The 12367-nt window shown below is 39.1% G+C and overlaps 1 protein-coding gene across 12 annotated transcripts in view; it reads right to left on the bottom strand.

The window, feature by feature from the left end:
* Nucleotides 1-5677: 5677 nt before the first annotated feature.
* Bltp1 (bridge-like lipid transfer protein family member 1) overlaps nt 5678-12367 on the bottom strand; it is a 203334-nt gene continuing 196644 nt past the window's right edge. For all 12 annotated transcript variants that reach the window (XM_048812004.1, XM_048812005.1, XM_048812000.1 and 9 more), the window contains 4 exons: nt 12124-12318; nt 11583-11717; nt 8958-9120; nt 5678-6397 (listed from right to left, as the gene is read on the bottom strand). In XM_048812004.1, coding sequence (XP_048667961.1) covers nt 6181-6397; nt 8958-9120; nt 11583-11717; nt 12124-12318 — 710 coding nt within the window. In that variant the 3' untranslated portion in view covers nt 5678-6180. The remainder of the gene's footprint in view (nt 6398-8957; nt 9121-11582; nt 11718-12123; nt 12319-12367) is intronic.

The raw sequence follows: 12367 nt of genomic DNA, 5'->3' as shown, positions 1-12367 counted from the left end.
GGTCGAACTCGCCGTGGCCGCCCTGAGGGCGCCGGCGAGCAGAGGGCGGTCGTGAAGGACTGCGCGGATGGCCCGAGCGGCAGGTGCCACATGGGGGCCGGCACCAGGAGAGCGGCCGCCTCAACGTGGGGTGGCAAACCCGGTGAGGATTTTGAATTCTTTGCGGTCGTAAAAGTCGCCAGAGGAGCCAGGAGGCTTTACCTGAAGGTGCTGAAAATGTTCTCAGTGGTAAAGACTGCCCCAAGAAAGAATTCAGGATTGAGTGGCGTGGCTCCACTCAGTGCCCATTGTCGGGAGTACGCCGTGACGGCGCACCCCGCGTCTTCCCCCAGGGCTGGCCTTAGGCGAGGGACGCCCACCCGGGCCCGGGGGCTGCGGTCCCCAGGGCTCGGCTCTGAATCACCGTCGGTAGGGCTCCAGTCACTCATCCTGGGGCGGCAGGGCTACCAGGTCAGGCAGGCCCAGGGCAACCGGCCGCGGGGTTCCGGATTCGGTGCAAGAGCACAGGCCAGGACAGACGGGACGCCGAGTGCTGTGGTCAGTTCCTCGTTGTCACGACGAGAGTCGGATGGCCACGGCGTCGGGGAGCTGGCTGGCCTTGTCCCACAGGGGGACCAACAGCGCTGAGCTGAAGCCAGGGGACAGAGAAGCGAGGTTTCTCTGTGGCGATTTTCTCGGCAAGGCTTACGATGAGTGACCAGGTGACGGGTCAGGCTGCCGTTGTGTCCATTCTTGGGGGTCGTCTTCTGTGAGTGTTGGATGAGGGTGTTTCCTCTGGTGAGGTCGATAAGCTCCGTGCCTGGTGTTCCTGACCTGATGGGTACAGGTGCTCCGGGTTTGGTTTGATAAGTTGGCCTCAATGAGTTGTCCGATGGTCTTTTGCTTGTACAGACAAGGTCAAAGTCCTTGTGCCTTGGCACCTGTATTCAAGGTGGAGTCATTTATAGCAAACTACTGCTTCTCAGAATGGAACTTGGGGTTAGGCACAGCCTGAAAACCAGTCATACACACCGCAGAGCAGCTCCGGGTAGGCAGAGTTACTCTCCACTACCATCTACTATTTAGATGGAGAAGTTTTCTCAAGGGTTAAATTTATTCTTAAAAACAAAGGAAGGAAAAGGACAATAAAATTGATGGTAGTTTACCTCATTGTAGCAAAAAGTCACATCCATCCATAAATACATGCTGAAATTGGAAAAAATTCCATCCCTTCCATTATGGAATGCATTTTCAGTAAAAGTGTATTTTCCTTTAGTGATTATCAAGATGTGTTGATTACCTTGCTTTGATCAAGTGCCCATTAATAATTATAATTCAGATTTTTTCTTAACATTTAGACACTAGGTTACAGGAAATCAAAAGTTTAAGTGTTCCTAAGAAGTATAAAGATGATGCTAAGTAAAAAGAGATGTGATTACATTAGGATCAACTGTGAGAGGAAACCTGAAATGGAAGTAGAAACTCAAAGGGTTAAAGGAGTAAGGTCAAAATTATGTATATGTAATTTTGAAAAACTTTAGGTTTATGGAGCAGTTGTGAAGATGGCTGAGTTCATTTTCTAAGTTATCTTATATAACATGGCACATTTGTTAAAACTAAGAAATCACGTTGGTATACCACCACTAACTGGATTTCACACGTTTTTTAGCTAACATCCATAGTTGACAGCATTCAGGTGACCACATTGCATTCCTTAATTTCTTGTAGTTTGAGGCAATTTTTCAGTTTTCCCTTGTTTTTCACGACCTACATTTTATGAGTACTGCTCAGTTATTTCATTGACTAGTCCTCATTCATTCCACAATATTTAATATGTATCTTTATCTAGCCTTGATTTTACTAGTAGTAGTAGTTACTTTGGTTAGTAAATGGCCGGCTTTTTGTTTGGGCCACAGTGCTCACCAGCTCATGCAGGCCCTGCTCCCCAGACCCCAGCACACCACATGCCTGGTGGAGGGGCCTTTTTTCTGTTTTATTTCAGCACAATTAGCATGTCAAGTTTAGCACATGAAGGTTGGAGAGAGATGGCATATTTGGAGGACAGTTTTTAAAATACGCTTAAATTTGCACACTGCCTATCTTAGTTTTAATTGAGACTTGCCCAACTTATGCTCTGGGTCGGATGATCCACAATTTGGAGAAATCCCCAGTGAGTTAACGTGTAAAAGGAAAAACAATACTGTTCAATTTTTAAGGTATGTCAGTGTGATTTAAATGATTCATGTTTCAGGATTACTCTGAACATTGCTTATGTACTGGTTTCAGTAAGAAAACCTCAGATTTGACACCATATGGATATCACTATTACCAACTGGGTATATGAAAGTCCACCAGATTCTGAATACTTGCTTCCACATATTTCTGAATACTGATGTCAATGTAGCCTCACATTGAATGGCCCAAACTACATGTGGTTTGCAACATTTGACAACTTGCACTGTAGTGCTCTCATCTTTCGTCTTGATGGGACTCTTCCTTACCCTTAGCCAGGAAAACGCAGGGAATTGGACATGATGGTGAATTCATTAATACACACCACTGTCTTTAACCAAGTTGCACAAGCCAAAAATCTAGGTGCAAGCCTGTAGTAAGGTGGTAAAGGGTACTAAGCCAAAGGGAAAGGCGGGGCTCCATTCTGCTGGCCAAGTCCTGTGTCTTGGGAGAGGCTTCCTTAGTCTGAGGAATGGGTGCTCTTCCTGAGATGAATCTAGTTAATATAAATTTTCTGGCCATGTCCACAAATTATCCTTTCTTTCCCCGCTCCCATTCCCTCAGGTAGTTCTGTTGGCCATTTCCACAAGTCCTGAATGTGTCCATTTCTTCCCATTTCCATGGTGACCACTCTCATCCGAGCAACTGTCATTTTTGCTGGGACTTGTACAATAGTCAGCTAACAGGTCTCCTGCTTCCCACTCTTGTTTCTCCTAACCAACCATAACCCATTTTCCATTTTTCTTTCAGAAGAACTAATAAAAATTACATTACTTAGATCTAAGAAGTGGATGAAGATACAAATAATGTGGACCAGAGTGTTAGATTGTGGTTTATGTGGGTTTTGGGAGTTAGCACTGTTAGACTTGGCTGTTCATTTATTTCCCATTTACTAATTTATCCAATTATTATACTGATTAGTATGGCTACCTTTTGTTCTTTAAACTTTTTTAATATCACTTTGTTCCAAAAAAATGCCTCCCCAAATCTGGTAGGTTATGTGAAAGCTTTTCCACAAGTCACCAGCTGAGCAAGATGTTGGAACATGAGTGCAAAACTTTTCCTGGTTCTGATGCTTAACTCTGATCTAAATAAGTAGACAAAATTCCCTAAAGTCAGACTAGAGTACTGACCAACTGAGGATGATTCTAAGCCTGAAACCCCCGAAAGAAAAAATTAGAAAGTTTCTTTAATGAATTCAGTGAGATTGGTGAGTATTAGCTCTTGGTGAGCAGAGTTCACAGGAAATCTGGGCATGGCACTATCATCTCATAGAAAATGCCCAGTCCACCTAAGTGGCTGGGTTTCTCTTTTAGAATGTTAATAGGCAACAGTCCATAGTGAAGATGGAGAGGTGATTTAAAAGCAGTTCTGTGAAACTGGTTCACGGATCCAGACACTCCAGGACCTGTTCAGAGTTCTTTGACAAGTACAGAAATCAAGAGTATGCCTTAGAAATTTTTATAGCAAATTGACAGACTACTGTGGAACCTAATAATAAAAATTTGAGCTTGTATTATATTTTTTCATTTTGAATAATTCTTAATTATATTTTACAAGGTTATTGCTTTATATCAGATTTAAGTTTTAAAAAATGGTTGTTCACTACAGATTGCAAATTATAGGTCTCTAGTGAACCTAAAAGCACAAGTTTTACATATAGGAGCATTACATTATGGAAATTTTACAGATGATATGGATGTATCATGCGATTCACTAGAATAAAACAAGGTACATGATACTCAAAAAATAATTTTAATGGCCTACCTGAAAACTATAATCTACACAGCTGGGTCTATGTTGCTTTTTGCATTTAAGAGTAAATCTTAAGGGGCTGGGGCTATGGCTCAGTGGTAGTGCACTTGCCTGGTATGTGTGAAGCACTGGGTTCGATTCTCAGCATATAAGTAAATAAAGGTCTTCCAACAACTAAAATAAAATATTTAAAAAAAAGAGTAAACCATACTATTCCGCTGAGTGGATGTGCCAGTATTTAACCTGTATTCTTGATGGACATTTGAATAGTTTCCAGCCATTTATTACAAAGAATATTGCTATATACTAAATATTCTTGTATAATCATTTCACACATATGAAAGTGTATCCAGTGAGACTGCTTTTATTAGATGACATGCCTTTGTGGTGTTAACTGCTGTCCTTCAGAGGGGTTGTACCAAATTATATTCCCAACAGCACTGAACAAATGTGCTGGTTGTCTCAAAGCTTTATCCAACAGAGTCATAGGTCTTTTGAATAAAGATTTTATTATTTTTTATTTGGTGCTGGGGAGTGAAACCAAGAACCTCAAACATGCTAAGTATGTGCTGTATCACTGAGCTACACCTCAACCCAATAGGTTTATTTAGAATTGCTCTTCTTTTTATAGCACTTTTAATAGGAAGTGCCAGATATAGGATAAATTTATATTTATTATATTTTGGTGACCATACCAATAATATTGAAAGCCACAGAAAATTATCATTTAGAACTACTGGCATTATGTTTATCTTTGAAGCAGAGAATTAAAACCTAAAAATGATACTCAGGGTACTAATTTCTTTAACTAACCTCTAGTTTGTTTTATGAAGTAACTTTCTGGCAGTGTTTTCTTACATCAAGCAGTGAGCTTGATGAATGAAGTATGCTGGGGTGAGCAGGGAGGATGCAGATGGTAAGATGATACAGCATAACGAATACAGAATCAGGGGCTGATTCTAGGACTTCAGTTATAGTTGAGTTACCACATGGCTGTGAGAGTCCAACCTTTGAGTCTTAATTCCGCTACTCATGCTTACTAGACGTGTACTCTTGCCAAGCACCTTTGCTCCTCTGGAGTTTGTTCTAATCTGTCAGAAATAATACTGTCTATCTGTGCAAGGGTATTCTTGAGCTGTTCCCTGGCTCTGGGTTCTGCAGTTCTACCATTTACTCAATTTTTTAAATATCTTTATTTTATTTATTTATTTTTATGTGGTGCCAAGGATTGAAGCCAGCGCCTCGCATGTGCTAGGTGAGTGCTCTACTGCTAAGCCACATCCCCAGTCCCCCATTTACCCAATCTTAAAACTGACTGCACTGACTTAGCTAGAGTTCCAACCAACCTGAGTTATGGTCACTATAGCTACCTTTGAGTGACTGGATATTGCCACTCTTTTTTAAATTACACGTGTACATCATACATGTATGTACATTACATATAACACTGCCTCCGTTTGCAAAAAAGAATACATACAAACGTATGTCAGGAGCACAGTACAATAATAACAGCTGTGAGCAGCTGGCTCTCACCCATTACTGGAACAGCAGCTGCTGTCTCTGAAGCCTCTGTCGGGCCCTGCCGACTTCTTCCTTGAGCTACTTACTATCAATCAATCAGTCACCTATAAAAATATTTGATGACTGTGACACAGGATGGACCTCTATTAATGATAAACTATGAAAGGTGAGAAAGATCCCCAAACCGTTGTAGACTGAAACCATTATTGTGACTTTATTACAATAATTACAAACAATATTTTAGTGGTAAACATCATAACACAATTACTCAAACTATATACATACAGATATTTATACAAGTCTACATTTAAAAAAAAGCAATTAATGTCCTCCCATCACATTATCAACAAGAATTTTTTTTCTAAAAGTTATGGCCAATAGCAAGAGAATTCAGTTATTCTGCAAATATTTTAAGGATGCAGGAATCATATTGCACATAATACAATTATAACTCCTAATGATCAAATATTTATATATTTTAATCTAGTTCATCACAAAATTTACATTATCATGCAATAATACTTCACTGTACACAGAATGTTGGAACTAGAATAAACATTAACTTGCAAACTTTTAATACAATGGCCACAAAATTAGAATTATTTTAAAGTTACAATTTAAATTAAAAAAACACTCCAGTGTAGCAGAACTTAAAGGACACACTCAAATCTTTTCATGGATCAAGTTACTCTCCTAGTGTTCTTCTTTGTCTTTTCCTTTCTTTTCCTTTTCGTCCTGTAGTGCAGTGCCAAGCTTTTTGATAAGGACAGACAGAACCTTGTCCAGTGGGTCCATGACTCCTCTCTGAAGCCATTTAGGAATGGTTGTCCTGGCATGATGAAAGCCCAATTTTTGAAGAATGTAATCAACACCTACTGGATCAATCTTTCTTCCAGTCCAAGAAATTAATCTAAAATAATTATAAATGATAATTGTTAAGGGGTAAAATGCCCTAACATAGTCCTGATGGCAGGTCCAAGAACATCACTGACCCTCCCTAATATACTCAGGGCATTTGAATAACTGAGCCCATAATTCCCGTACTTACTTTAATATTAGCATTTGAAAATAACGTAGTTGTAGTAGGTGTACAATCCTTGATTGCCTACTATAGCAGACAATAGTGTTCTCAGTCATTTTAAATGTTTAAACGTGCCTCGGGTTAAAGATTTCACAAGCTTGTAGCATGACAAGGCAAAAAGGCACAACTTACTGAGTGCCATGTGCAGAGTGGTTTCCCCATGCCCGGTACTGCCCTCCACTGTGTGGAGAACATGATAGTTGCCTCTGAGTGGTGAGACACTCACTGAAAGAGCTTGCAGAGGAACTGCATAGCGCAGTTCAGTGCCCTCCTCCCTGCTTTTCTCTTGAAAACCACTGGTTTTAGTCATTTTCTCTCTGTTCTAGGTTTTTCAAGGACAGCCCCTAATAGACAGGTTAGCCCCAGGTGTTGGGTGCTTTCTTGGCGAGGTAAGTACATAGATCTGCTGACTATACAAATCCAAGGCACCCCTACCCCACCTCACCCGCTGAGCTCTGCATCACTAAAGCCTTGGAGGCAAGTTCATCCTGGACTCCGCAGTAGAAAGCCACTTGCTGGCAGACATCCAGCAGTGGCTTTCCACTGTTTCCACTGTTATCGGCTCCATCAGCACCACAACTGCCCTTTTGTTTCCAACCATGCTCCCCCACTATCTCAGTTGGTCCTGAGCTCCAGTGGTGGATAGCAAGCAAAGATCTCCTGAAACTCAAACTGTTACAAGCATTTTGCACTAATTAACTCATTTAACCAGTGTGACCACTCTGCTGAGGTTAGAGAGGAAATGAACAAAGAGAGGAGAGGATAGGTTTTTGTCCCTAGATCATTCCATTACTATGCTGAGCTTACAGCAGAGCTGTTAACCATGTTCAGTACCACTATACAAAATTACTTAATTATTGTTAGTTTGTTTAAAAAAGAATATGGCAACTATTTTTATAGTGACTTGAAAATTCATATATAATCTATTTAAATACACTCTAAAAGATACTTAGTCAATTATCAATTACATTATATATTTAGACTTGCAAATAAAACCAGATTTTTCAGATAGATTTTTGCACTAGGAATTTTGCAAAATTTCAATATTGTTCCTGCATGTACAGTTTGGATCTGGAATGTTCCCCAAAGGCTCGTGTTTTAAAGGGTCGGTCCCCAGTGCAGCAGTGTCTGTCTCCGCTTCCCAACTGACATGGGGGGACAGCTTTGCTCTGTACAACCTTTTCGCCATGTTCTGCCTCAGCATCAGCCGGTAATAGCCAGCTAACCATGGACTGAAATGCTGAGAACCTGAGCCAAAATTAAATCTTTTCTCCTTTAGGTTGTTTTTCTTAGGTGTTCTGTCACAGTGACAAAAAGGCTAAAACACAAGCAATGACAATGTTAGTTTCTCCCGTCAGAGTGTTTTGCTATTTTGGTTATGACAGATTTTACTGAATGTGTATTACTTATTAGCACACAAAGTCAACAGTTTCTGCTTATACAGATTCCATTATATAATATAATTTAGTTATTTTGGAATTACTATTCAGACATTTATGGCACAAAACAACTGTATAAAATCTAAATCATTTTTTTAGAATATTTTTCTGGGGTGGATGGATTTTTTTTTGGGAGGATAGTTATAATTTGGTTAACAAAGCAGATGGGAGGAAAGGGGAAAAAATAGGAAAGAAAGTGAACTCATAAAGCAAGTACCAGTAGTGATATGACTATTATCAAAGAAACTGCTTTTAAAATTTTGATATGAAAACAAGTTGATATAATTGGAACCATGACAATATGAGTCAGTCAGGGAACCTGTATCTGACAGCATTAAATTCAACATTTTAGACCATGGTTTTCTACTGTTTAATATCGAATCAGGACACTGTGACGCCGGGTTCTACTGCATTGTTACAACATGTGTGCAGTAGGAAATCGCAGTGATTCCTTAATGATGATGTATGCTTTGACTGCATCTGCAGCTACCTGAAACACCTGAAAACAATATCCTGGTTGAGAAACTGAGATATAACAGTGATAGTGGGAGATGTTCCCAAATGTCACCAGCACACCTGATAGCAATGAGCTTTCCTCAGTGTTTGCTGCCTATGCTTCACACAGAATCACTTAGGAAAGCAGGATCGAGGTGCTGAAGTCACCATCAGAAGTAGAAGATCACCAGTGACCAACTTCTCCATGTACTGCGCGTGTGTGTGTGTGTGTGTGTGTGTAGTTTCCGATGGACAGTATGCCTTTATTTGTTTATTTTTATGTGGTGCTGAGGATCGAACCCAGTGCTTCACACATGCTAGGCAAGCGCTCTCCTACTGAGCTACTCTCCAGCCCTCCATGTTTTTTGGTAACCATGTTTGACCTATGCTATGGTCAGCCTTTTCCTTGCAGTGTTGCCTTAGGTAAGGGTAAAACATGCACACCCGTTACTTGCCTAAGAGTGGGTTCCAGATGCCATGTGTTGCACATAAAATCTCTCCAGTCCACAGTGGTGTAAGAGATGCTATCTTCTCGGTCTTTGTCAGAACTATCATCATGCATAATAATTGGGCTTTTCTGTCCTGGTCGAGTAGATAAAATCCGAGGCGGAAAGATGGCTGTAATGAAATCATAGGTTGGTATTACAAATATGCATCTTACGAATCATTATAAGTCCCCATAGGAACAGAATAATTGGCTCCATCTCTTCTTGTATGCATGACCTTGACAAACCTCATTTAATCACATTTCTTAAAAAGTAGCATTTCAAGTATATCATGAAACAAGGACCAGTTATAAGTACTTCTTGAAAGAAAATGTCAACACCCATGGTGAAGCTGTTTATTTGACAGCAGGCACAGGGCACTCAGATTTCCTCAAGGTGGCTGGTGATGGACGACTGCTTTTTACAGCTTGAGATATTCACATACCACACAATAATTCTGTAGTTTCTGTATGTTGATGGCTACATATATATTTGAACAGTGGTACTAACCTAGGAGCTTCAGCTTGAGATATTCACATACCACACAATAATTCTATAGTTTCTGTATGTTGATGGCTACATATATATTTGAACAGTGGTACTAACCTAGGAGCTTTTCATGTAAGTAGTCTTTTTATTTTTTATAGTGAATGCTCAAGGAAATGTTTTATAAAAGATTAATTTTAGGTTGGCTGTCATAAATCAAATATATATACAATCAAATCTAAGACAGGTAACTTATTTAATAAATATAGCATTTTTATTGGAGCACAAATTTCAAGACACAAATGACATAAAAAAAAAATTAGTTAGGTCATTTGATATGCATTATGCAGCCCCAGTTACACTTCTGTGGGGAATGAGCTGTAGGACCTTCCCATTATGCCAGAACGTGGGTGGGTGTCTTCACTTACTGCCTGTCTGATCCCTGTGCTTTTATTATTGCTGGTGGTTACAGGACTACAATTTATCTTGATGTTCTAGAACCAGGATGATTCTTCTGGTCTAGTCTTACATGCTGTTCAGTGTTTTCTCAGGAATGTTTATGCTTTTTTTGCCCAAACGAATTACTTCCAGTTTATAATAAAAAAAAATATACTTACAAGTATTAAAAGATGTTTATAATTGCAATCCCCACAGATAATAATACTGTTTTGTAAATTGATTCCCATTGAAATCATGTTTTACAACAGTTTAAATTAAAAGAGATTTTTGTTTTAGAAATAGTTGATGACACTCTAAGAACAACACAATATTTCATAAAATGCCAAAAGGTTTCACATAGCACCTGAGAGACATAAGTTTGGCAGGCTTTTAAATCTAGGTAGACTAGAAATTCATTCTGAACTTCACAAGTTTTATAATCTGTTTTACTTTATCTAAAATTTAAATACCAAATCAGAGGGAAAAACAAAAGGATTACCAGTTACTGGTGCACATTGGTGGTGCATGTGAAGACTGGATCTGCTTATGTAATGCTGCCTGTTATGTGATTTCAGTCATTTTACTCCAAGTTGCAACTGAGGTCTGACAGACTGCTTCCAAACACCTTATTGATTTTACTCTCTCACTGAATTTTGGCACATCTTGACTGAATAGTAATGAAAGAGCAATTCAATTTATGCTATGCTAACTGTGCACTTTCAATGTGTTCTTTTTATTCCTGAAATATCTATAGGACAAATTTTGCATAATTTCTTCATGAAAAAAATGAAACATTATAGTGTGATCTGAACAAATTACATTTATTCCAAGATAGAAGCTATTGTTTTATTATTGTATATATTCATATTTGAACTGCAACAATTGTCCAATGAATATTGGATGAATAAATGACTACATATTTTGGAGAGCATTACATATCACATTTCAAATTGCTTCTTCTTTTTTTTTTTTTTTTTGTGGTGCTGGGGATTGGATCCAGGGCCATGTGCATGTGAGGCAAGCACTCTACCAACTGATCAATATCCCCAGTTCCTACCTTGTTTTTTAAACAACTACAAGGTACTATAATACCAATTCCACATAGATTTTATTTTAGGGTTGTTATAGTTTCTTCATGAGCAAACTTTTAAGTTCCCAGTGAACAAGCCCATGTTAGCAAGTTCATGAAAACAGAACACCACCACCATTGGGTTCCAAATAATTTGTTTATAAAAGTACAGTGTTCTCAGTTTTCCAAACAGATCAATCTAATTCAATGTGTTTTTTCTTCTAGTTACGTACATAACACATACTATTTTATTATGTAGTTGTTTCTTTTTAGTCATTTTACTTAAACTTACAATATTTCCTCATATTTCCTACTTTGCAGAAATCTCTTATAAGGACTAACTGAAAATGTATGAGAGAATGTACAGGAAAACACTGCAAAGTATAAACATCAGTCAGTGTCAGATACAGTTAGAAAAAGTGCATGTGCTAGCAGATACTTAGAGCCTGCACAACAGCCATGCTAAAGCTGTTTACTGATATTTGAGGAAGGAGATATACTCCACCCTTTTACCACTAGACCATAAAAATCCATTTAAGTGGCATCAATAGCTGCCTTTGCTGCAGCTTGAAAGAAAAAAAAAAAAAGAACATGCGGCCCACCTTTTTCTTTTTCTTTGAGATAGGCTGACACTAAATCATGGAGAAACATGATGAGCTCAGCATCCATGGTCACACAGATGTGGTCCGTGAATTCTGTCACCACGCTGCATTCCACCTTTGGCTTTAGGCTGGCATCTGCAATGGTGAAGCTCTGTTACAGTGAAAGTCTTGGTGACACGAGTCCTCTTCCCTTTAATAATGAGGCAAGCAGTGCACCTGCACGTGCCCACTTGAAATGCAACTACATATCACGAGCAATCTGCATGTGATCAACAGAAGGGTGGCAGTCTATCAAGCAGGTTCCTTACAAGCCTGGTAATGAAGTCCAATTATTCCCCATTTCACTTGGGAGAAACAGGCACAAACAGGCTAAATATTTGTCAGAGGACATATTATGGTAAGAATATCAATGAATGTGACTTTTAAAATCAATTTCATTAAATTTCTGCTAATATTACCAAATAACCTGTTAGAAAAACAGCTTGTTCCTTCAGGATTTTCTTAGTAACCTTAAAAACTGAACATTTTTTCCTCCATTTACCTTGTAATGAAGGTTCTTGTGGTTCTTGAACATGGATGGACTTAAAGTCAAGCTGCATCCTTGGTAGTGCAAAGATAGTCTCTGTTTCATGGTTGTAGCTAGAACCTCCTCTGAATCCACTCAACAAACTGGAATTCTTCACAGTAGTGCTATTCTCTGTGTTATTAGCATCAACGTTGCGGAGCAAGTTTAGTTCTATGTGCAGAACATAAGGATAAAAAGTCAAACCAATGGGCACTGAAGA

Source organism: Marmota marmota, unplaced genomic scaffold (assembly GCF_001458135.2).
Source record: "Marmota marmota marmota unplaced genomic scaffold, marMar, whole genome shotgun sequence".
Taxonomy (NCBI): domain Eukaryota; kingdom Metazoa; phylum Chordata; class Mammalia; order Rodentia; family Sciuridae; genus Marmota; species Marmota marmota.
The sequence above is the reverse complement of the archived record's forward strand: the minus strand, read 5'-3'. Positions and strand labels throughout refer to the sequence as shown.